The sequence below is a fragment of the Gymnoscopelus microlampas genome, assembly GCF_963454915.1.
Source record: "Gymnoscopelus microlampas genome assembly, chromosome: 8".
NCBI lineage: Eukaryota > Metazoa > Chordata > Actinopteri > Myctophiformes > Myctophidae > Gymnoscopelus > Gymnoscopelus microlampas.
Window position 1 is genome coordinate 37,479,382 of NC_139945.1, and position 27,229 is coordinate 37,506,610.

At 43.0% G+C, this 27,229-nt stretch overlaps 1 protein-coding gene across 1 annotated transcript in view; it reads right to left on the reverse strand.

Moving 5' to 3' along the window:
- pxylp1 (2-phosphoxylose phosphatase 1) overlaps window positions 1-27,127 on the reverse strand; it is a 27,792-nt gene extending 665 nt beyond the window's left edge. Inside the window, exons 1-6 of the mRNA XM_084064917.1 lie at window positions 27,048-27,127; window positions 24,889-25,032; window positions 11,839-12,033; window positions 10,215-10,341; window positions 2,840-2,979; window positions 1-2,021 (exon numbers count right to left, since the gene is read on the reverse strand). The exon at window positions 1-2,021 is cut by the window's left edge and continues 665 nt beyond it. Of these exons, the coding sequence (XP_083921043.1) occupies window positions 997-2,021; window positions 2,840-2,979; window positions 10,215-10,341; window positions 11,839-12,033; window positions 24,889-24,967 (1,566 nt within the window). The 5' untranslated portion in view covers window positions 24,968-25,032; window positions 27,048-27,127 and the 3' untranslated portion in view covers window positions 1-996. The remainder of the gene's footprint in view (window positions 2,022-2,839; window positions 2,980-10,214; window positions 10,342-11,838; window positions 12,034-24,888; window positions 25,033-27,047) is intronic.
- Between the last annotated feature and the right edge of the window lie 102 nt (window positions 27,128-27,229).

Here is a 27,229-nt window from a genome sequence, read left to right on the forward strand (position 1 = left end):
TCCTTTACTCAATATTAAATGTGCTTTACAGTATAAACAAGTACTCAAAGTGGTCCACATTTCATTGATTTCCTTGTTTTTCAGTTGAAACCTTTACTGAACTACCATCAAAGTGGATAGTAAAATACCATAACAAGCATTCATATAAACAGTTGCCTTGATTGGGTAGTGGGAAAGGTTGTCAGCAAGTGTTTTAAGGTTTAATCATTTGTTGTTTCCATGTACCACAACAGAATTTCTTAGGGGAAATGAGATAAGTATTGGGGCATCAAAAGTGACTTAAGAGGTGAACCTTGGAAAAGTAAAGCACAAAAAGTCACAACTGAGTTAACCATATTGAGAAATACTATGTATGTACCAAAATGGCCCCAAGTGCCCTCTTCATCAAATACAAAAGTCTACATTCTAATTATATAATTATTAATGCAAAGGTTTTACAGGTTTTACAAGTTATTAATCCAGCATAGTGTTCCAGTTCCAAACATTCCATTTTCACAGGAATTTAGGAAAACTAGAATCTCAACATTACCCGTTGTATCGGAATGTCAGGAATAAAGTGGCCATGTGCCGTACAATTTCCCTAAAACTGCTAATCTCTTACAAACATGCTGGAACACATTTTAGAAAAGTTTGTAAAAAAAATTATGAATGTTTACAACTGTAAGTGTAATGTGTGATTGTCAATATCAAAAGGCTTTTTAGTATGGAGGTGTGTGTGTCTGTCTGTCTGTCTGTCTGTCTCATATGTTCCAATGTAAAAACAAAAAACAGGAATGTTAAGGATTACTGTTACAGTCATCAATGTTTTAAGACGCTATGAGCAGCACAAAAGTGCACATTATCGTTCCAAAATGAAAAAGAGTTAAAAGACAACTAAAACAAGAAAAACGTGACCATCTGCCACATCTCAAGGTAGCACTCTTCCATCCCATTCTTCTCCCCAGCCCCCCCCCCCCCCCCCCCCCTCTCTCTCCCCCATCTTTCCAATCCGTCCCGTCATCCAGGACGTCTGTAGCAGGCTTCCTGGTAGGACGTGGCATTGAGGACGGCGAACATGTCCCGCCTGACGAAGGACAGGAAGTTCACCAGGGGGCAGAGCGGCTGGGCGGCGCGGTCGTGGGAGCGACAGAAGGTGGTGTGAAACGTCACGTCCTCTCCGTTATACAGCACCCTGATGAACAGCTCTCCGTCCGCCTGCTTGGCCTTCGCTCCTTTCCCCGCTGCCTTCCTCTGCTTTCCTGCAGCGGCAGGCGGGCTCTTCCACAGCTCGAACACCACCCGGGCAGCGAAGCGCGGGAACCTGGCTTCCTCCAGGCCTAAGGCGCTCAGCAGCGGGGCCACGGTCACATCGTGGGCCGAAGAGAGCGTGAACACCTCCTCGCCTCCTGCCCGCGGGCGCCGGCCGGCCTCATTGGCCCTGGCCACGCGCTCCATCTTGGCCGCCGTGCGGTTGAGGTAGGGATACGTGGCCAGGACGGCGTATTTGTGATACAGCCCCGCTCTCCTCCGGTCCACCTCGTCCTCCAGCTGCTGCCGGCGGATCACGGCGAACTGGGCCACCGTCAGACACCCGCCGCCGCCGCTCTCCCCCGGAGACGCGCAGGGGAAGGACAGGCCGTGACACAGGTGGCACAGCAGGGAGTCTATGGGGTTGGCGGCCCTGAGCTGCCGGGTGAGCAGGCCCAGCGTGCGCGCCATGTCAGCGTAGGTCCTCTCCAGCTCGGTGTCGGCCACCCGCAGCCGATACTGCCTCCTCTGCTCCTCCTCCAGGTAGCGGTTCCTGGCGGGGCAGTCACAGGCGGAGCCGCAGAACAGCGTGCTCCACTGGTGGCGGACGGTCAGCTTCGTCCAATCGAAGTCCGGGAGGAAGCCGTAGAGGAGGGCCAGTCCGCTCTGCAGCGTACGGCTCTTACCTGTGGTCTCCACCCACACCTGGCGGGGCGACCAGTCGGAGGGGAGGATCTTGTGGCGTTTGTAGGCTTGACGGAGGAGCTGGCCGTTGCGCAGGTGCTGCACCACGCCTGCATGGGAGACGCAGATGAGATGAAGATACAGTCACAATGGTGGACAAGCAATCTAGAGTTGAAGAGTCTAGAGTTGACCACATGAACCCTAGCGTCCCTAGTGGGCATGTCATAATAGGTGAACACTGAACAGTCTACAAGAATAGATGATTTGGTGTAGAGTGGACCAAGTATAAACCCCTAGAGGACCCCAGTCAACGACGTAATTTCCCTGTAACATATATACTGTATGGTCTATGTGATTAAAGGTAATTAGTCCTTCCTATTACTGCCAAAGGATGTAGATGATCGTAAGCAGACTATGATACCAGACACTCCAACCTGCCATGCCTATATGTACATAACAATATTTTTTACTGTTAATACCCAGTATGTATATACGTAAGTATTACATATAATTACTTACTGTTGATACCCGATACATAGCTACTATATGCTCTTTTGCTGTGTGACAGATTGCAAATTATTTCAGGATGGCATGTCAGACCCTTGGTCTTTATGTCTATTTATAGGACTTTTTATCGGTGAAAGAATGCACACGTTCCTATACACTATGCTCACCTCAACAGCTCAGGCACAGAAGGCCAGATCAAATTTTAAATCATCTTTACACTGTCGTATTTTGTTATTGCTAGTGTTACAACTTATTCTGTACATGTTCTCTACCCATACCTGTATCTTTGTTTCATCCTTACTGTGGTGCTGCTATGACAACTGAGATTAACAAAGGTCTATCTACCAATACTATAAGATACACCAACACCATACATTTCAACAGAGAGGAGAGGAGAGCTATGTAGTCTTGGACATGCTACCTGTCTGCGTGAGCTCTCCCATCTCACAGGTGCTGTGGTTGGGTAGCCGAGGAACAGAGGCCAGTGTGGACTCCCAGTTACCATGTCCTCCCAGTGCCATGTGTCCAATGAAAGAGCTCAGCTGGGGGTGGGAAGGCTTCCTGTGAGAGGTTAGGAATAGGGAGTAGTAGAAAGAATGGCATACAGAGCGAGAAAGAGAGAGAGACAGAGGGAAAGACAGATGTAAGAGGAAATATACTGTACTAGTCACAAATGTCCAATAAATATATGTGGTTGACATATGACTCAGCATTTCCAATAGCAAACAGCCCCAGTACATTTTAGGTAATAATTCACATACCATTTGCATTGAATGCATGAAGCAACTACAATGTGTTCAAGATGTGTCTCTCTCTTTTTCACCATTACTTTGGGTGCATTTGCAAATCCCCTCTGGTGCTCTGCTGCTTGTGGAATCACAGCGCTCTCATCAAAGCACGGCACAGCACAGTCTTTTATAGGGCTGTCACGACTACACATTTAAGTTGACTTAAATAATTAATAATTAAATGTCATAATTAAATGTCACTCAAATAACTGCGATTAACAATGTAATTGTGTGTTTGGCATTGAACATTGGAACATATGAGCTTTGTAATAAAGAATTGCACAGGGCATTATAACATTAATATGTTTTTGTAAGATAGTGTGTAAGGTCTCCAACATGAAGGTTCTGTAACACAGTATGACCAGAATGCAGTTGTTACTGTAGCCGGCTCACAACAATGATGCAGTGACATTTTGGGTGCATTTGTTCGCCACAACAAGCCACAGCCATCACATTTTGCACTAGTCATGCCAGGCCCCAAGGCAGGCTCTTCAACTACTGCGCAAGGGGTGCGTTCTGCTCTGGATTAACAAACTGGAATAGGCTGAACACTGAATTCCCAAACAAGGAAGCCGTGAAGAAGAGTACGCTATGATGGTCTCAAAATGAATTTAAGAACACAGCTTCAGCTTCACTGAAATCTAAAAAATACATCTTTAATAACTCTCCAACAAAAAACGACTACTCATATATTGGGAATTATGGTAAGCATTAAGTGGGATGTTAAGTTGTAGTAGTTGTAGTAGTTCCCACGTCTACCACCAGGTGCTGCAATACCACAGTCCACAGCTCCTGGTCAGTGGAGCATACAGACTGAGATATGGAAGATTAGATAACACCACACACACACACACACACACACACACACACACACACACACACACACACACACACACACACACACACACACACACACACACACACACACACACACACACACACACACACACACACACACACACACACACACACACACACACACACACACACACACAGTCTAACTAGCTGGACATTTTCTGTCGGCGTACCAACAGAAACGTGCAAATTGTCTCTCTTGTATGCTTAGTCACAACACAAATTGCACAGCCGTCCCAACAGAAATGACATCATGCTCAACACACAGGATACTAATATGCATTTTTCCTTTTGGTCTCAACATTCCAGAATACCTCAGAGGAACATTGTTAGTCACAGTACTAGACGCGGCACACACACGCACACAGAAAGACAAATGCACATACAGTAGTTTTCACGCCCGCACACACAAAAACACTTTTCAGGTTCCAACAGCAGTCAAGGATTGGACTCAGGGGTGCAAACCATCCAACCTAGGTTGAATGGTGCTTGTTGCGATTTGAATAAAACAGTATAACCTTGAATCTCCTACCAACCATGACAGACAGGAACATCAACGGGTTTGAGTGCAAGGAAGCAATGAATGCGCCTGACAGTTTGATTATAAATCATGATTATGAGTAAAAATATAATCCTGGTTATTTAGCTGAATATTGGAAACATGATTATTAACACATTCACTGCAAGGGGTTTTCTAAAACAGGCTGTAGCTTCTGCCAGCATTTTTTTGAGTTTCTGACTAATCTTTCAAGAACCACATAATATTTATCTCCAGTATGATCGATCCCCTGATGGTTGCTAATCACGGAGGGTTTCACTGTGCTTCAGTGAAAAAAAATGTCATCGCAACCCCCCGTTCGCTTGTTATACGGGGTTGAAAATAGCATGTCTCGCCAAAAATACATAGTAAAACACAGGAGCCGAGACACAGAATATTTCCCAAAGACTTTAACCAGGAAGTGAATGGAGCAGTAAATCTTTGGATCACGTTATCTACTGGTTCTGTGTGAGAAAAAAAAAAAAAGATATTATATATATTATTATTATACATTTTTTAATGACTGAGATCTCCGTCAATGGCGGTGAACGGGTGGATTTGAGATGACGGAGATCTCCGTCAATGGCAGGGAATATGTTAAGAACGATTACTGATGATGAGGATTATTGGTGCAAAAACAGGATTTATAATTAAATACTATCTTCTTATTAGGCCTTATCTTTAGCAAAAAAAGGTCCTGTATGATCTTATTGCGCCTCTGTGATGATGGGGAGATGGGGTTGTACAATGTTCTGGTTATTGATCCTTGTGAGGAGACAAGGGTACAGCAGCTGACCAAATACGTTATTTGCATTCATTGCCATGTTTCACGATTACATAAGTGTGAAACCTAAAATCAAGATTTCAGATTACTTTTGATTAATTACGCATCCATTCCCTACCACACAGGTCACACAAGTTATCAGCTGAATGGGAGCTCATGAAGCACAACGTATGTGACACTAGGGTACTACTAATGGGTTTAGTCACCAGGACATCTCTGAAACTCACACAATTAATCTTAGCAGCCTTTTGCCGCCCCAAGAGTCAAGGGAATGAGGCGATGTTCAGCGACACACACACACACACACACACACACACACACACACACACACACACACACACACACACACACACACACACACACACACACACACACACACACACACACACACGCCACTGTTTGGTCATTGTCAACTGAACAGTGCTGGATAGGAACAGTCCACTAATTGTCTGCTGTGGGAGAGTCAAACGGTGGCATGTCAATGGAGCTCCGCACTGCAGACAAAGAGCCAGCCAGAGTGTCTATTAGGCTGATTGTCACCAACACGAGATTAGAGAGTCCAATTACATTAAACAGGGATTATTATCTCCGGACAGTACAGAGAGAGATTAGTGGACAGCGAGAGTGAGAGAATAGGAGGTTGGGGGGTATCAAGAGAGGAGAAAGGACACAGGCATTAAAGGCAGTGAGGTGCAATGAAACTAAACAAGATGGATTCTATAAGAAGATTATGAGCACAGTTTGACACAATCCTGACAAACCATGTATGCTTGGAAAGGAGAAGAAGAAAGAGGAGTGGAAATGTTCCCCAGCTAAAGACAGCTCAGTTAAACCACAGATGGAGACAGTGGGTCGGCGAGCCGGTGCCAGAGCGCGCGCGCGAGAGAGAGAGAGAGAGAGAGAGAGAGAGAGAGAGAGAGAGAGAGAGAGAGAGAGAGAGAGAGAGAGAGAGAGAGAGAGAGAGAGAGAGAGAGAGAGAGAGAGAGAGAGAGAGAGAGAGAGAGAGAGAGAGAGAGAGAGAGAGAGAGAGAGAGAGAGAGAGAGACACACACACACCCAACGGATCCTGCCCAAGACATATGCTGGCTCAGATGCCTATAATTACACCCTCGCCTAAATAAAAACAGACTCAGATTATGCCCAGGGTGTTTGGAAGTAGGCAATGAGCTTTAAAGCTCCCTGCAACATACAGAACCACTGCAGCTCCAAGGATGCGTGCCCAGTCGCCCACTATGGCAGTCCAGTAATCCCAGTCTGCTGAGACATCATGCCTCTATAGCTCCATCTTTCTGAGCATTGTGTCCGTCTATCCATCCATCCATCCCTCCCTCCCTCCCTCCCTCCCTCCGCGCTTTCATCCTCCTCTCCTTTCAACTCTGCCTCAGAGTGGAATGTTGGCTGCTTAGAGCCACATGGCACCAAATACGGTAGGAGAGGGGGAGAGAGGCACAGAGTGGCACAGGCTTGTTAAATACGTATAAGAGGATCTGCACAGCAGTCAGATGACTGTACAAGCCATGACAAATAATCAAACACGCACATGATTTACTGTTGTTCACACACATTCTAATCGTTTGGCACAACCAGTTACCCTGGTGGTATGGGTTTAAGTCCCATATCTTCTTTTCTCTTTAAAGCTGCAATCAGAAACTTCCTACCTGGGATTGCTATCTCATTTAGACAGAGGATAAATGTCACTTTTGGCTTCATTATTATTGAATTGTTTTTATTGATTTTTCAACACCAACAATCATACATACATACATTACAGGACGGAACATAACCATACATTAACAATACCTTAAGTAAATAGACAGTAATACAAAAATCAAAAATAAACCCAAAATAAAAATTTAAATAAAAAACACGTCGTTCTCATACAGATTGTCACTTGCCATACAAGAGTTGTCGAATTATTAATTCACCGTCCTATACCTAAGTGTCCCCACCCGGGAATTTTTGATCAAAATAATCCAAAAATGGCTGCCAAACCCTGTAAAATTTCTGGACAGAACCCCTGGTAGAATATTTAATCTTCTCAAGTTTTAGATGAGCCATCACATCTCCGACCCAGCGTCGATGCGATGGAGGACTGGCTGATTTCCAATTGAACAAGATAAGGCGTCGAGCCAATAAAGAGGAGAAGGCCACCGCATCAGACTGGGCGCCAGAAACAGTCACTTCACTAGGGACCACTCCAAAGACCACAACTTTTGGCTTCATGCAATACCTCTTGTCAACCAGTAGTGGTCCTACCCACAGGATATAAATGTCTCAATAGAAGAGCAGGTAGACCAACTACAACCACCACAGTTGTGTTAGTTATATTGTATTCACTTACTCTACCATACAGATAGGTCAAACATAATGTTTTATTCATAAAAGAAGTAATGGATTGCAGCTTTAAATGCCTTGGGTGCCTTGTCTACCGTGTCTATGGATGGCAAGACAAAACATTGTATAGAATGACAAGCATGACAAACAACAAATCTCCACTTGTTTCCTACAGCTAATTAACCACTTAAGCCCCTTTTGGTTTTTTTAAAGAAGAAAAAATTGAAGATCTACACATTTAAGTTTAAGTCACCTGTGTGATCGTGTTCTTTTCTTCAGCTGATGTGGGCTAAGTAACCAATGCTTTTAAGAAACTTAAGTGACTGGCACAAACATACTCACATATCCCAAAAGAGAGGAATTTATCAACCATATGGTCAAAATCATACTGCAAGATGATGAGGGTGTGCACGTACATCACTGGAAACGTATCTATTCATTTTTAATGGGGAGATTGATTGATTGACAACTGTATTAACAAAACGCATATAATGCACATAATTATATTTGTACAAATCTGTCAAAACGTTAAAACACAAAAAAGCGTATTTCTGTTGTCGTCCTTTAACCAGATTAAGCACAATTATAGGAAGATAAGTGAGCATGTAGATCTGCTATTTTCAAATAGCCTGAGAGTTTGTTAAACACAACACACCAAGTGAGGCATGCATGCATGCGCACACAGACACACACACTTCCCAAAGTCTATCTATAGATCATCATGTATTATCATAACCTGTCATCTGGTCTGTTTGACCAGACAGCAGCAAGCACAACATGAAAACACAGACACCACCTGCACACTATGGCAGATGCGAAGACATGGTGTTGGTGCTGTTGGAGTTGGTGTTGGTGCTGTTCAGATCAAGCAAGATAACCACACCTCAGCTGTGTTTGTGTGTGTGTGTGTGTGTGTGTGTGTGTGTGTGTGTGTGTGTGTGTGTGTGTGTGTGTGTGTGTGTGTGTGTGTGTGTGTGTGTGTGTGTGTGTGTGTGTGTGTGTGTGTTAAATTGCAGATCAACAGTTGTAGCAAACTAGACCCACCTGCCACAGCTGCCACAGACAGTGACAGTGTAGACAGGAAAACGAGGATAAGAGAGAGAGAGAGAGAGAGAGAGGAGAACCGTGAAAGAAAAACTAAAAAGTAATTACTTCATCTCACTGTTGGGCTGAGCGTCATTGGAAATGCTTTTTTTTAGTTCAATACCATCTCTAAAAACATAATTGGACAAAAAATAACCAGCAGGCCAGAATTGTACGTTTCCTTTGCAGCATTTGCATAAGCACTGAACTTTATTTACAGAACAGGCCTTAATTGAAATTCTCAGTGAATAATGTTCTAGGAGAAAACACTGAGGTTTTATATTGGATCAAAGATCACTAAGTCATTTATACAACAGTTATTTCTTCTTTACAAAACAGCTATCGCTTTTATCTATTTTTAATTTACACTGTTAAATCTCTTGTCTCTCAGTGCAACTACTCGTCTGTCTCTCACCATTAAGGTTGCACATTGCTCCATACTCTCCAGCACTCTGCAAGACAATGCAGTGCTGTAATAAAACTGTCCAGACTCCTCTGTCTAGTTACATTTAAAAGTACACATTTCATCACATTTGTCTGTGCTATGAAATCATGACTATCCAACTTGGTTTTGTCAGTGTGCCGTACTGTTTTATCTCTGTCATGCAGTCACTTAATATCCTCTGCTTCTGCTCTCACTTAGTATATTGGTGCTTTACTTGGTTTTCATCTGCCTGAGCTCATCAAGAACGGAAACAACACAGACTAGAGACAGACTGTCTAGAGCCCGACCGATCCCAGGTTTTTGGGTCTGATCTTTGTCAAAAAGTGCCGAAAAACATTTTCTAATCAAGGAGAAAAACTCAGATTTTATTAAAGTTTATATTTGCCCTTTAGTTTGAACTGATTGCATAGAAACTACTATGTCCATAGCATTTTGGCATTACCAGCCAATTAATAATCTATAAGCGCTGTTCCATAGTTAGGCCTGTTACGATAATTACATAATCGCCTAAATCTCAATTATTCGAGATAATCGCAATTATTAAACATTTTCAAATATAGCAGAAATAAATCAATTATTTCCTCAATTTATTTATTTTTTGAAAGTATAAAATGATTAAATGTCAGTCATTTCTTTGTATATTTAAGTTATCCATCTTTTCTGCCCTGTGCAATTTTTGATTACTAAGCCTAAAAGGCAAACAGAAATAAATTTCATATTCATATGTTCCAATGTTCACGGCCAAAACCACAATTAAATCGTTAAACGCAATTATTTGAATGACAATTAATTGTCAACTTAAATTGTGTTATGGTGACATAGTCAGTCCATAGTCAGTCTTCTCTTATAGAGGACTTCGTGCCTTACTCAATTTCTCCTCAGAGATCAATGGTTTTATCAATTATACGGAGTGTATAGTGTGTGTGTGTGTGTGTGTGTGTGTGTGTGTGTGTGTGTGTGTGTGTGTACCTTCTCGGGGACAGTGTGCAGTCGATGGCGGGCCGTTTGGTCTTGGGAATGTAGTAGAGGGGGTAGCGGTCTCCATGACGAATCATCACCTGCACTGAGAGCAGCCTGTAGTCTGCTGGACTGTGACCTAGTAGAGGAAAGGTGACTCCTTTAGCTGATCACAGATCTGCATTGTTAATGATTGCATATACGCTGTATGCATATGTCATGCCAGCATGCTATATTATGCTATAACATACTGTATTAGCATATTATGAAACAGGAAAAGGTTTGCAGGAATGTTGGCTCTGCAACTTTCCGTATGTCAGTGGTGAAAAAACGAAAAAACAAACAGAGAAACCACGTGTCTTAGCTACATTAACCCTATAATTCTTTTTTGGGCACATTTTTAATTGTTTTCAAAACATTTAAAAAACTTAAGAAAATTTGCACATCCGCACATCGGATCACTTCTAAACATGTAGATTGGCTATTATCGCTATTTGTCGTACAACAAAGTATATTTGGCTTAAGTGGTTAAGCCTGTCAACGGAAAACAAAACACTGGTCTGGTGCGGTAGAGGAAATACACTGCAGCAGCGTTGATGATGTAATCAAATGAAAACCTTTTTCCATGCATAAACACATCCCCAGAGTCACACACACACACACACACACACACACACACACACACACACACACACACACACACACACACACACACACACACACACACACACACACACACACACACACACACACACACACACACACACACACACACACACACACACACACACACGTTTAGGCATGGTCAGAGGTTACAGTACCATTAGTGGATACGTTACTTACATGGTTACTGAATGTGATGTAGTTTGAAATGAATGTAATTCTCTTATTGAATAGAATGCTGCACTGGCTTTGGTCCACAGAATAACACTTGTGGCGCTCCAGTCAATCAAGTGCACAGTCAAGAGGCCTAATGATGTAGCTGACCTTTAGACCCTTGACCTGTTGCCCACCATGACCCCAGTGATCCCTGCACATGTTTATAACTCTTCCTTCCTTTCTCACACATCTGTTGGACACGCTCCGATCTCTCATCGCTGTTCTGGAGCCTGACACTAAACCTTTGACCTGCCTAAGCCACTGCCGATCTCCAGCATGTGGGACACTGGGACAGGTTGAACTGCTGGCTACCGAGAGATTCATCACTGCACTAGAAATCGGAGAATTCCTGTTTTTATCCAAGGCTAGCATATTGTAACTGACATGAACATGTTACACAAGAATCAATAAGGGAAGAAAAGGAAAGGAGTAATTAGAATGTATTACAAAAAAACATTAAACATGTTATGTGGTGTCGTAGGGTGTCGTAGACAGTCAGACAGTCACACTACAAGATGAAATGTCGTTCCCGACATTTTCATAATCGGGCCTGACGCAGGAATTTTGACGCCAAAATTGGGCTGAAATGGGTCTGAATTTGCATAGTCTGCACCCCATAAGGATTCTTTTTTTTTCTCCATACAAATGGCATTCATAAATCGGCATCCTAAAATGTTGATACCCTCAAAAATATAGTAATACAAACATGTGTGTGTGCGCGTGCATCCGTGCGTACGTGTCCATGCAGTAAACTCACCCTCCCAGGCCTGCTCGGTGCGGTTGGGGGTGTTACAGTAGCCGTAGGCCTCAGAGACGGGGTCAGGCTCCGGGGGCTCGGTGTGGGGGACGGGGATCACCCTCTTCCTGCTCTTCCCCTGGCCCGCGCCACCAAGCCCGGTCTGGGCCTGAAGCGCTCGCTCTTCCCCCATGGGAGTGGTGGGGATCAGGTTCACTGGAGGCAGGAGAGATGGAGAGACTTACTCATCAAAATGTCATGATCAAATTCATAATGTATGAGGTTTAAAACTTAAACAGGTTTGTTTGTGAAAATGACAGCATTTAGTCAGGAATAAGAAGAGAGAGGGAATGACACTGTACAATGAAACTGAGTGAGAGTCATACCCTTGCATGAACTCAACACTCACTGCCAGTTAATCTCCATACCAACAACTCTGTTCTCCTCATCACCATTAGCACTGTTGCCGTGGACACCAGAGACATGTGACCATGCAGAGAAATGGTCTAATGAGAGGAAGAGGTGTCGGAACTATTAGGCCCATTCACAGGACTCTGGGAAAAAAATGTACTCCAATGCCCCACACACACACACACACACACACACACACACACACACACACACACACACACACACACACACACACACACACACACACACACACACACACACACACACACACACACACACACACACACACACACACACACACACAGTGGACTGGGTAAATATCACATCCCTTTGCAATGAGAAAGGGAGAAAACACAGTGAAGAATGGTCTTTCATTTCTATGACAACCTTTCAGACATTTACAAACCTCTCTGAACGAATGCACACATACAGTTCAATGCAATGCTGTCTCTAGCATGCATAGACTGTTACACTCAGGTTTCTCTCTCTCACACACACACACACACACACACACACACACACACACATATACATACATATATATAGACAGAAAACCTCCCACTGCTTCTCTCAGGAAGGGCCCGCACACTCCAATGACGATGGACAGGACTCACTTAATGCTTCATTTTGTTTTTATTTTCTGCACAACGCGCTTCGCCGTGTTAAGTGAGTCCTGTCCATCGTCATTGGAGTGTGCGGTCCCTTCCTGAGGGAAGCAGTGGGAGGTTTTCTGTCTTTATAGCACCCCCACCCTGGATGGATGGAGAGAGAGAGAGAGAGAGAGAGAGAGAGAGAGAGAGAGAGAGAGAGAGAGAGAGAGAGAGAGAGAGAGAGAGAGAGAGAGAGAGAGAGAGAGAGAGAGAGAGAGAGAGAGAGAGAGAGAGAGAGAGAGAGAGAGAGAGAGAGAGAGAGAGAGAGAGAGAGAGAGAGAGAGAGAGAGAGAGAGAGAGAGAGAGATACATATACATATACACATATATACACACACACATATATAGAGAGAGAGAGATTTTACTTGTGAGGACCTTTTAATTGATTTCCTTTGACTACATTAATTCCCTCAACATTCAGCATTGTGACACAGTGTGTCGTTGCAGACGACACTTGAGTACAAATTAAACTTACCCTTAAACTAAGCCCCAACTCTAAACTAGTGAGTTCTTGCGACTTGTCGTCATTTTCTACTATTTTCTGCCAAGTACAAAAGCTCACACACATGCACACATTAGACAGAGTGCCAGTGACACTTACACACAAACTGACACACTGAACCTCATTCAAACACACACAAGTTTCCATCCCCCCAGAGTCCAGCTGAGCTCATAAAGTCCACAGTGTTGTTTGGAGGGCAGTGGTTTCTGACCAGGGGGCTGGCAGGGTGCAGACTGTTTCACACAAGTGTTGCTCATTCTTCTCATGTAGTCTCTATGATGATCATCACCTTAATAATACTCAAATTAGACATTACACGACAATGCTTTAAAAAAAATGATGCTGTGATGTGCGTGTTGTGCTGGGCGATGAAAACTTGAACTTGAACCCTAGCATCCCTGTTCTGGGGGGAAGATTCGCAGAAAAAAGCCGATCCACAAGCTCATAATGTGTCGTGACTCTCATGAGGCAGTGTGAGCTTGTAGATTAGGCTATTTTCAGCTAAGACATTCTAGAGGAGGGAAAAGTACAGAGCCGAACAAGTCAACGTTTTAATTAGTTAGTACTAAATATAGAGGGTGGTTAAAGCAATGTTTAACTTTGGTATAGACCCCTCCTTTGTACAGCTACCTTGGCTTACTGTAAGTCCAACTAATGTTGATCATTTTGGTCTGTTGCATCTGTACTCTGTGAAGAAGTAACCAAAACAAGTACTTGAAAATGAGTCCTGACTCCCACACACACGAGTCCCCCCCCCCCCCCCCCCCCCCCGCTACACACACACACACACACACACACACGTACGTTGGGTGAAGCACGTTCTGTGTGTGCAACAGTGGAACGCAGTGGGGCTGTAGATTCGACGCATGCGCAGTTTGAGCAGCCACCGTAACCATGGCGACATTCTTTTACATAAAAACGCGAACAGCTGAGATTTGGTGAAATCGAAGAACGGGCCTCGATGTTAGGTGCACATGGTAATGGTCAATGGCTGTGTGCAGAGCAATTTTGGCCTCACCATGACGACAGAGGTGTGTCAAATTATAGGAGGATGTTGCATATTACTATCCACTATCCACAACTACCCATCGCTGTGCCATTTAGCGAGCAAACCCCGAGTATAAAATGAGTGGTATACTAATCCAGGAACTCTGGTCAAATCACATAATTAAATTACATTAGTTTAATTTGCAAACTAAATAAAATAAATCAATGCTCTTGTTGGTTAATTGGGCTAAGAAGCCTAGTCGCACAAAGACATTTAGGGAAGCTCTATATGTTCTACCCTAGAAACAACATAACACTAGTTTCTGACGGGTGACATCAACTTGACAGTCGAAAAAGCAACAGTTACATTTCATCAATTATTAAAATAAATCTGCCTGAACCTTTTTGGAACGATTTGTTTATTCTGGTTTATTTTTTTTCCTGGAGAAAGCACAAGAGTGCATATGGTGTGTGCTATGCAATGTAAGCTTAACATATAAAAATGATAATCATTGTTTAGTTATTATCATTGACTGTATTCCATCCTATGCTCAAGGGCTTACACATGTCTTTAAATCGCATAAATGGACCGTTAAGTCCAATAGGGCTGCATCAATTAATTGGACCAATAGGTAAATTCGATAGTTTTTTCATATTGATTCGTTGATATTAAGTATTTAATCAAAAACATGCCTGATAGTGAATATTTGTTTAATTTAAAAAGTAATAGCTAAGAAAATCGATTTATTCGATTTTAACAATAGCGTTTAGAAGCCACAAAGACATAAGCTTTACATAACAGTCAACCACTGATAAATGGCAAACTAAAGCATCACTGCATTCAGCGAAGATAAACCACACAAGCCTGTAGGCGTTCCTGAGGTTTTTATACACAAAGTGGCAACCTAACCTTCCAGGAGCAGTCTTGGGTTTCACCGTATATGTGGTGTGGGTATGGACTCACCGGTGACAAGGAAGAGGAGAAGGCGAGCGGAGACGAGGGAGAACATTCTGATGAGTGCTCAGTTGCTCGAGATCCTGCCACACACTGGAGCCCATTCACTGCCACAACCTGTCCCCTTGCTATAACCAACACACACACACACACACACACGCCTGCGCAGACGGTCCACCATGCAGGCCAACTCAGTCATGGTTGCCGACACAAAGGGGCTTTTGTAACGGGGTTGCCCTAACACTAGCGAGAGCATGCACAGTAATCACACGCGAGCGCACACACACATACTACATCAATACCAATTCATACATCCACACGATACAGGATGATTGGAGTAATGTGCCTGCACAGACACATTACTTTAGTGTAGGCTTCGCTTCAGATCATCTCATTAAGATTTGAGGCCAATTCTACTAATGCTTTATAAGCCATTATAAGTCATTCAAAATTATGCACTTTCAAGAGTTTTCAAAAATGTTCAAAAATAGCAGATGTACAAGCTCGCAGCGCGGCATTAACTTTTTGACTAGCCAACGCTAAAATAAAAAATGACGGAGATGCTTTCCTGCTTTTAATGAGTTATGGCTTGTGGGCGGTTATCATGTTTGCTATGTTAATGGGTGCGAGATATCCCAAAATGTGACATTGTTTGTCTTGGGCCCACTCGCATTCGTAATGTTAACCCAAAACGTGACATTCTTTGTCTTTGGTCACATCACAGACCCAACATGGAGGGCTGTCACGGTCATGATGACATTTTAATCGACAATTAATTGTCATACAAATAATTGCGAGTAAAGATTTCGTTGTGTATTTGACATTTGAACATATGAACAAAAATTACTTTTCTGTTTGCCTTTTAGACTTTGTGAACAAAACCTGGCACATGGCAGATATGACAAATGGTAATAATCCATTTTCAGGCTGCTATGCGGCTAGTCTTGCAAAAGCCCAGAGCATCCACCCATGTTAAATACATAATAGCTCATTTGAAGGTTCATGCAGTGGGTTTCTCAGTGGAGAGGTGAAGAAGGGGAACTGGGCACCCTTTGACACTAATTGACGTGTCACTTCCCTCATGGATAAGACACTTTCACTGCAAGTTGAATACATCTGCATTCCGCACGCACGCACAAATTGAAAGTGAGGACCAGAACAATGTCCACACCTTCCACGCTCATACAAATTGAAAGTGAAGACCAGAACAATGTCCACACCTTCCACGCTCATACAAATTGAAAGTGAGGACCAGAACAATGTCCACACCTTCCACGCTCATACAAATTGAAAGTGAGGACCAGAAAAATGTCCCCAAACACACACACAGAAAGTGAGGACCAGAAAATTGTCCACACCTTCCACAATTTTCCAAATGTTTCTATCCTGAGGACATGTGGTCCTACTGGTGGCTACTATTCCTACATCTGGTGGTTACTATTAATATCACAGTTTAGGCATCTAGCAGACGCTCCTAACTGAACCTGACTATGTCATAGTTGGGGTTCGATTTGAATTAAGAACCCAAACCCCAGTCGTCATGATAGTGGCCCGATTGTCAGTCAGAAAAAGAAGAAAAAACTATGGAAGGCCTGTTGTAGAGGGAGCCACTAGGAAGAAATACCCTACAGTTATAGTATGACTTGATGAAAGTTTGATGTTGTGAAACCATGATGACTTCAATGCTTCATCTCACATCATCAGCATACATATGTACATCGAATGTAACCAATTGTGACATTGAGGCATTGCTATCTCCACCAGGCCAAAAGCATGTTTTCGGCCCTGTCCATTTGATTGTCTGTCCAGGGTAATCTTGCAAACCGCTCAACCGATCAGTGACAAATGTATTTTGCAAACTGCCTGTAGGCCAAGGAAACAACTTAAAACGTTATTATTTTTACTTTAAATATTTCTAAAACAAAACATATGTCCTAGATAGGTACATAGATGACAAACATAATAGACTGGTAGACACCAGGCCATGAGTATGCGATCTACTAAGAACATTAATCTCTCAGGTTCCACTGTAAAATGGCACATCATTATACAAAAGGAAGAGGAGGACTCAATAAATTCATCACCGTCCGTTCTGTATGTTATTTAAAATAGCATAGCCCTAGCATCTGCCTAAATAACATAACTAGCATCTGGTCTAGGATACACTATACCTACTCCTCAGAACTACAATTACGTACACACCCACACAGAAACTAAATATAGTCAAACCACTCAAAACGCCTCTTCAACCACAGGAAACCACAGATCCTAGACCTGACTCCTCTTCAACTGCCATTACCAACACACAATCACTGAGAGTATGTGACAGGCACAGCAAGACAATAAGGGCATGAGGAAAGATGGTGATGCGTAAGAAATGCACACCAATACATTTATTGCAGGCACAACAATATCAGAGTAACAAGGGGGTAAACATGTAGATGCAGTGTGTGATTTGGCTCAGAATTTAACAGGTGGGTTTCAACCAACTTGGCACTACAGTGCTGTGTACTGCCTGTACCATGGGAGAAAAAGGCATCTGGCAAAGTACGGTACATGCTAACAGGCCGTGGGTGTGAGGAAGAGATGGGTACAAAACCAATTGCAGCTCACCATCTGTCGGCTACACAACCTTAGTAGCACACGTCATTATTTCCACACTTCTTCATGAATTCCTGTTGGCAAGAATGCTTGAGCAAATTTAAGAGGTTCCTACATTCACACACATACTACGTTTCTCACACACACACACACACACACACACACACACACACACACACACACACACACACACACACACACACACACACACACACACACACACACACACACACACACACACACACACACACACACACACACACACACACACACAATGTGTAGAGACGTGTATGGGCACCCATATACGCCCACACTTCTCCCTGTGCTACTTATAAAACATGGGGATATTTCCTATGAACAATTATGTGGCTTGACCAACACACAGCTAATGGACAAAAAGAGAGGAGACAGAGTCACATCCTTCTCAACCCACACATTTAATTACTACTGTTGGCAGCATAACAAGGCAAACAGCAACTAGCAAGATAAAGCTATACTGCTGTTACTGACAGCGAGACAGTAAAACCACAGCCACTGATCATACAGAAAGCTTTTATAAGACATGGAAGAATTACATTATGCCAGAGACATAATAACTTTGTGAGGCATCAAAAAAATAATCCATCAGAAAATGGCCACATTCAAAATAGATTAATGTTTTTCTTTTCCACTTTTCCTGTGTGAGTCAATGGCTCTTTCATTCTTGGTCAGAGCTAGCTCTGGTCATAGCCTGAAGGAGTTCTCCTTAAGGCTATGTGACCGATGAGTCAATGTCAACGGAGAGACACTTCCTGGTTCAGAGATGTTTTTACGGAACAGCGACTCTAGCGTTGCAGAGCCGAATAACACCCAATGAGACGTTATCTCAAGGTGTAATGCGGTCCTCTGACTTGTGTGGCAGTAGTGAGTTGGCACCGTGATGGCGTGGCCGAAGATTAAAAAACAAAGAAGTAGTGTCTCCGTCCGGTGGATTATTTTACATTTTGGCCATAAAGTGTATTTTAGATGTTAGGGGGGTGGCTCAGAGTGTTCCCACTTAGTAGAGTTGGCTTTCAACTCCATAAAACCGTCTTTGTTTTGGTGAGTAGCGAAAGTGTATTTCTTATTTTTACTCCCGACGAGAGCCTAGGCAGCCTGTGGTGTGAGAGCATTGACTCATCGGTCGCATAGCCTTAAGGAGAACTCCTTCAGGCTATGGACCAGAGCTAGGTCAGAGCTATCTACTCACAACAATGAGGGTACTGAACTAAGACATTTATATGGTGGAATTATAGGGTAGGCCTCGGTGAGTAATTACAGACAGCAGAGGCTAAATTAAGTCATATCATAATATTAGGTTTTGCACTGCCACATCAACAAGTAGACGTATCAAAAGAGACTGCTAAGAGGAACTCCTGCAAAGCATTGACTGTACATGGGCAACAGGGCAAGTGACAAAACGTGTTTGCTGCTTAAGAGTATATACAAAGACAAGGCATACATATTGTGTTTGCTATCAAGGTATTTGCTAGTCATGACAGGGCTCCTCCAGGCTTAACTTTTTAGTTGGTTGCACTGGTGCTCCCAAAACATATATACACGTAAGTGCACTAGCATATAATTTAGGTGCACCCACTCATAAACAGAACTGCTAAATGTAAGGTGCACTGGTGCAACCAAAGAAATTGTCTAGTTGCACTGGACCGATTTTTGCGTGCATGTGTGCCCAATATGGGTGCACTGTGGAGCACTGCATGATCTGTGTGGACCTTTGCACACATGAGCTAAGACAAGGCATACAAAAAATAGAGCAATAAGCCACAAGAGGCTGGCGGTTTACCGTGGATTTTACAACAGCTAAGAGGCACGGGTGTAGGCATTAGGCACAGCGGAGTGCCTCCAACCCTCTTAGCCATGGTAAAATCAAGGTAAACCACGCACTCGCGTCGCTTATTGCTTTTCTAAAATGGTTACAAACATGGCAACATGAAAACCATAGACACGTCCCGTTTAAATCAATAAAACTGCAAGACTAGTTTCTACAAGAAAGTAGTCCCCGCAAATGAATGGAAGGTACTGGAGCAGTCCAGCGTCGCAGTATCTGCCTAGCGCTAGCGCTTCTCTTACCTTGCCATATGAAAAACTAAATCGCTAAGGGTAATACATCCATGGAACAAAGACAAGCCATACATAAAATAAAGCAATGATCCACAAAAGGCTGTTAAATACACCAAATGCAGCTATCTGTGTATGACACATAACAGACATTAAGAAGAGGATTTGTGGTTTTAATAAGAAGGATAAATAATAACGGAGTAAATTAAATTGAATGCTCAACAAGTTTTATAAACAAACACTAAAGCACGTCTAACACCCGGGATTCGAAACCAGGTTTCCCGCGTGGAAACCCAACACCTTAACCACTAGCCTAAAGGGTTCCCCTAGGCTTTTGGTCATCAGGCAGAGGCTCTGAAACACCACGGCTACACACACACATCCACTCACTAAAATAGTAGATTCCGGGCAGAGGTCAGAATCCAAAAACAATAATGTTTTCACACTGGATCATGCTCCAGAGTTTGAAAAGCATTGGTTTCCACCAAGGACGTGACGTTCGAGCCTCACCGGCTAGTTAAGCTTTACCTTTAGTTTTGAAAAGGCTCTCACATAACGGTATAGTCTATGGCTTTGCTCGCTTCCTGATCTTTAATTATCAGCATGATAAGGATAAACATAAAATGAGTTAAATGTGTTTTAGCCGCATGCTGAAAGCTGGCGGCTCTACAGACAGCACTAGTCCTAGTCCGACACCCAAGTGACACCTAAGTGTCATTGGCTGTCCTTCACACTTCCCGCCAATGGGGAGACGGCACTTTGCAGCAGAGAGAGAGAAAGGGAGAGAGCCTCAGGCAGGAGGGTTAGCCTAAATGCTAGCGTGCTTCATTAGACCTAGTTTGGCTATAAGTTATTATTTGGCCATGTTCACACTGACTTCAATCTTAGCTATTGTTGGGAAGACCCGTGTGGTGTCACAAAATGTTGCCACCACTTATATAAAAACATTAGAGCGTTTAGGATCGCAGATTCTGTGACGCTAGGGTTTGGCGAGAGAACCAAGCAATCCAAAAAACAAGTAATCAGGTCTATGAAAAGATTGGGGCAAAAAAAGCCTGCCGCATGCGGCTTTATTATGACTTTGGTCATTTCTTGTTGTATTGTTATTACTGCTATTCCAAACATAGTTCGATTGCATCGCTTTTGAATATAGTTGTTAATAGAACATTATTCATATGCAGGCACAGAACAGCGCCATCAACAGTACAGTCTGTGCAGTGTCTCAACTTTAAACGTGAGGCATGACCCGACACAACAAGCAATCTGACCAGTAGCTGTAGACGCAGTTAGTCCTAACAAGTCAGGGCCTTAGACCCCATCCTCTATCTATAATTCAGCCTCTTCACTGACTATTCCCTGCAGTGTGTCTGTGGCTGGCTGACTCATAACTCACCTGCTCAGAACAAGGGCACAGGTCTCTCTCTCTCTCTCTCTCTCTCTCTCTCTCTCTCTCTCTCTCTCTCTCTCTCTCTCTCTCTCTCTCTCTCTCTCTCTCTCTCTCTCTCTCTCTCTCTCTCTCTCTCTCTCTCTCTCTCTCTCTCTCTCTCTCTCTCTCTCTCTCTCTCTCTCTCTCTCTCTCTCTCTCTCTCTCTCTCTCTCTCTCTCTCTCTCTCTCTCTCTCTCTCTCTCTCTCTCTCTCTCTCTCTCTCTCTCTCTCTCTCATGATCTCAAAATAGTGTCTTGGTAACATATTCTTGGGATTACAATCGTATTGGTACTCATCTCACTCAACACACTCTTTCCAATTTCTCCTTTCCTGGCTCTCATTATCATTTCTCTTCAGAGTGCTCTGCCAGCACGTTTGCTGTGGGAGCCCCCACATGTCAATCAGTATGATGATCATGCCACTGCAGTCGCATCCACAACTGCCGCAGTTTCACTTTGAGGTTCTGCCGGAAGCGAGAGAGCAACATTCACTGCATCATACATCACATTGTCTGCATCATACATCACAATGTGATGCAATACCATCACATTGTCTGTCTTTGTTGCATGGTAGTGGTCAAACAGTGTCAACAAAGAATTATGTATTTATTTTTTTCAAACTGAGATGACAGGAAGACATTTGGATAGAGGGATAATTGAAGAGAAGGGGGTAAAGATGATGGGAGAGATGGAGAATAGGATGAGGGAAGAGAGCACGGCAGACGATTTAAGAGGTGGAAAAAGCAAGAGCTTATCTATTAAACATGAACTGTCCCACATGCAACTGCCCGTGGGTTTACTAGATAATGGCTCAAGATCTCTGTATTTGTGTGTGTGTGTATGGGAGGGAGACAGAGAACGCGCTAAAAATAAATGTGACAGCAGTACTGCTCAAATAATGAGCGTGCCAGTTGATAGTGTAGTGCAGTGGTTTTCAAACTTTTTGTGCCCAAGGCACACCAATGGGCAAGTCAGAATCTCAAGGCACATCTATATTCAGAGCAAAAATAGTCGCATAGCACCGCGTTGTGAGCGTGTCAATCCGTTTGTGGGGGATAAATAAAATGTTCTCCTATAATGACATATCCGACATAGGAATGCCAGATTGAATGTGGTTAAAGTATAGCATTTGCTTCTGCATTGGGAAAGTACGGATATTGTAAATTAAAAAGAATATTCATAACGTTTTGTATAGATCTATATGTTGCAATAATAATGTGTGGTTGACACAAAGTCCCAAGGCACACCTGGTCTTGTCTCATGGCACACCATTGGGGGAACCACTGGTGTACTGGGATGCTTTAGGAGCCATGCATGCTGCTTGTTGGGCTTTGAATCCCACCAGTGGGCTTCCTCTTGTCCCTTCCCTGCACTGAATCTGCTTTGGAACTTTGTCGTTAAAGAATGAAAACAACACAACACGGCGGAGGAGGGCCCACTCTTCCTTTTAATCAGTTTGCATTCCCTTAGATTGGAAAACCGTGGAAAGATCTACAGGAATGCAACAGCGTACATACACACTTTGCATGTTAAGTCACACACCCATTTCAATTAGCGGGAGAGTGGATTTAATTCATTGTAACCTCTTTCATTGCCTCTCAATATTGCCGAAGAGGAAGATTAGAAGGCACAGGGGCTGATAGTGAGGAATTAGCTAATGTTAAAGGCCCCAGTGGTAAGACTCAGTAAACACATTGATTTTGTATCTGCGTATTCACCTGGATAAACAGGGAAGGAATGAGACTAATTCAGTTTAGTTAGTTGTTACGCTTCTCTCACTTCCTGGCAGTCTTTATTCATACAGAGTTTCAGGTACATTGCTACCCATTCTCCATTTTGTTTTGACTTTTTAAGGGCTATTCAATTTATGTATCAAATGTGTTCCTAATTTGTCACAAAAGAAACAAAATTGTCCAATCTACACATTCCACACATCGGTCTCCTTCAGAGATTAATCGCATGGTGTCAAAGGATGTTAAAGCGGCGGGGAGGGAAGCAAGGCATAGGGCAGATTACAGAGAACTGTGTTAATGGCTCTTTTCAACTACAATAACTTTTCTTTAACTGTGCCGTGCAGTATAACATATTTCACAGGTTCTGGATTTGTTTCCATATGCTACGGCTTGGATTCAGATAAGGTTCTCAGTACCTAATTTGGGCTCTGCTCAAGAGATAGTACTAAGCCTGAGTTCTGGGAACCCAGAACTCACAAATTATACTTTCAAAATGTTTCAAAAATAGCAAAAGTTTCAAAAATAGCAGATCTACAAGCTTTTTTTTATGACTTTCATCCCCCTTTAGGAATGGTTCTGATTATAATGGAAACATTGACAAAAAACAGCACTGAACTAAACAAGTTCTGGAAAGTTTCATGTTATGGAAGGTTCTGGGTTACCCTTAATACTTGAAAAGAGCCAAAAGTTGCAAGCACTCTGTGAGTGAGAAACGACTTGCTTTCTCTCTCTTTTATATACCAGCCCTATCTTGCTTGGCATTTGAAAAAAATACACAAAAAAGTGTGGGCAGAGAGCGAACTTAACATCCTTGGATTACATGGTGAATCTGTGTGAAAAGTGTTGGAAGACGACTGAAACTCTTGCAAGCGATGTTGTCCGAAATGTCATCTCCATCGGGTTGAATTACACTGTAATCCTGTGTGTATGTGTGCGTGTGTGTGTGTGTGTGTGTGTGTGTGTGCGTGCATATGCATATAAATGTGGTTATTTATGCAAGTCTAATCCTATACGCTTGTCCTGGGAAGCTTTGTGCTTGCCAGAAACACATCCACAGCAGTGACTTTTCAGGACATCAGAGCAAATTAAATAGCTTCATCTTCCATTTTTCATCCAAATACAAATTTCATCAAATTTCCACTACAGCCACGGCCTGCTTCCTCATCTGATGTTTTTCTCTCCCCAAATGCCTTAGAGGCTTGAGATCTGCATGCAGTGCCAGTGAGGCTGGCTCCACATATCGAGCGGTCCAGTTTCCTTGCATTCAAAGTGGCTAGCAGGGACACACTGTCTAGACAATTCCTGCAGGAGATGCTGGGTAATGACTTAATGGAAAAGGCCACATCCAGTTCAATACAAAAGGAGGCCACCATTGTGTAGAACTACCTACTCCATCGCAGGCTGTCTTGTGTCCCACAACCTCCCTGGTGGAATTGTTGCAGAGCATCCTGGTGCGTAGTGGTAGTGCGGGATATTTACAGAACATCTATGGGGAATTGGGCTTTGTTTGGGTGTGAATGGAACTCTTGGAGAGGAAAAGGGTGAGAGGATATGCATGCATGATCCTATACCGTAAACAGCCACATGCATACAGGAAGACTCACAATGACAAACAACTGTCGCATTATTCAAATTGTTTTAAAATAACAAATCTGGATAATTGGTCCTAACCTGAAGAGGACTGCATTATAAAAACCCACACGACCAACTTACAGAACTGGAGACTGAGGCTGACGATGGCCAGCACCGCCCCCACCACCACCAGAAGGATGAAGCGGTTCCGAGCCAGCATCCTGTCACATGATAGGTCCACGTCCCTGTCCGTCAGCCATCCACACCATGCCTCATTCCCGCAGTCTGGAGACATGCATGAAAAAATATGAATTTAGATTCAATAATGAGGTGACAAACAGAACAAAGGACAATCACATTGCACATTATAATTGAAATGCATATTTTCAGCTCTATATGTAAACATGCTATTGTTCCATTGTTAAAAGGAATAATACAACCCTGACACTGATGATCATAGGCTGATAACACATCTTACCTGCTAGTTAAGAAAATATTAACTGTACATACCATAAATATAATAACGAACTGAGTCACATTAACAGCTGTAATGGCAGTTTTTAGTATAACAAAGAATAGTTATCGTATAATGATAGCCAATGATACGCTTGGTAGTAACCCAAGCCTCCCAAATGTAACATCTGACATCTTGCATCTCTCAGTCAATTTGCCACAGATGCCATAGTACTTGGTGGTGGTAACTGAAGTGATTCTGCATATTGTGGTCCTAGTGTAATCACAGCATTGCCAGGGATGCAGAACAGTGTCAGTCATTCATATGCAAGATTGCAAACGATTACTGCCTGCCTGGACAAAGTGAAAATGTGTAGACTAATTATGGAGTTCAAATAACCCTCTAACCACACTGAATCATCTCTCTCTTTCTCTCTCTCTCTCTCTCTCTCTCTCTCTCTCTCTCTCTCTCTCTCTCTCTCTCTCTCTCTCTCTCTCTCTCTCTCTCTCTCTCTCTCTCTCTTACTCACTCACTCACATCCCTAGTACAGTACAATTTAGTGCCAGACAGTCCCTTTTTCCACTGAGTCCACTATTCCATGAAAAGACAGGCAACTGGAAACTCAGCAGACATGGAGGGAAATGATACGTCCTGCAGTAGCCTAAATGTAGACCTACACAATAAACCCTACCATTACACAGACACACTGTCTATAAATACTCCCAGCGCACTGACCAAGGTATATGGGTGCTAGAGTGCTCAGGCAGAATAAAGCACACAGTAGCTCACATTCAATCAAACCTACAGCCTTTACAGAAAACACGCACAACTTATTCACTCAAGCCGCAAGCAACTCTTTGATTCTATTTTTAATATCTGGAATCTAGAGTTGCAATACTAATCCTTGACAGCCCATACATCCAAACAGAAAAGTCCTATCTGAATTTTAAACGACATTAAACTCAACACCAACATTGCAGCTGTACGGAAAGCTTGAATGATCCTCTTTCTAACTTTGCAAAGTTTTTGTTTCATTAAAATCCACCGTAGACATGTTATGAGCTACTATCTGTCAAGAAATTCCGTGCAGGTGATTATTTTTCCAAGTGTTGGAGCGCTTGTTGGAAATCACTCAGCGATCCTACTGCCTCCTGTTTCTGAATGTCTCATAACACAGGAGGCAGCAGGACGTTGCATTATTGACAACGAGCGATTCCAAACTCTGACACACAGAAAAATAATCACCTGCACGGAATTTATTGACAGAAAGTAACTCATAACATGTCTACGGTGGATTTTTATAAATCAAAAACGTCGTAGATAGAAAGAGGATAAGTCAAGCTTTGCGTACAGTTGTAATTTTGGTGAGTTTAACGTCGTTTAACACAATCAGACGGGACTTTTCTGTTTGGATGTATGGGGCTGTCAAGGATATTAAAAATAGAATCTGAGTGTTGCTTGCGGCTAACTTGTTACCATTTAACCGGTTAGCCAGTTAAGCTAATCTTGTCAACATTAACCAAATAAGTTAACGTTTCTCGCACATCGTTACTGTGAAAAGACACAAGGAATGCCGCAAAGTGACTCTTATCATGTTATTGTACGTTGTTCTAACTGTATTGTGGGCCCTATCCTGTTACTTTTTCTTTATGCACGCCTATTACACTACAAAGTTACAATGCTGCATGATGATGATCAGATAATGCTAGCAGGCTACTAGTTAGCAATAGTAACACAAAGATACACAGTTGCCATTGCATTCATCGCAGAATAACATGCCAATAACTACAGTGTAAAGTAAACGCATGCACGACAGAATCATTATCACAACAAGTACCATCTGTACCTGAAGGAAGCCCCAGTCAGTCACACTGTCACAGAGAAACCAGCAGCCTGCTTCATCTCCTCTCCTCTCCGACTCCGTCCAACTGCCGACACGCACACAGAGCGCTGCCTGGCTGCTGCTAGACAACGTCACTGGATCCACGTAGTGGCTGCTCTGCATGATCGAGCTAGCTGCGCCATCTC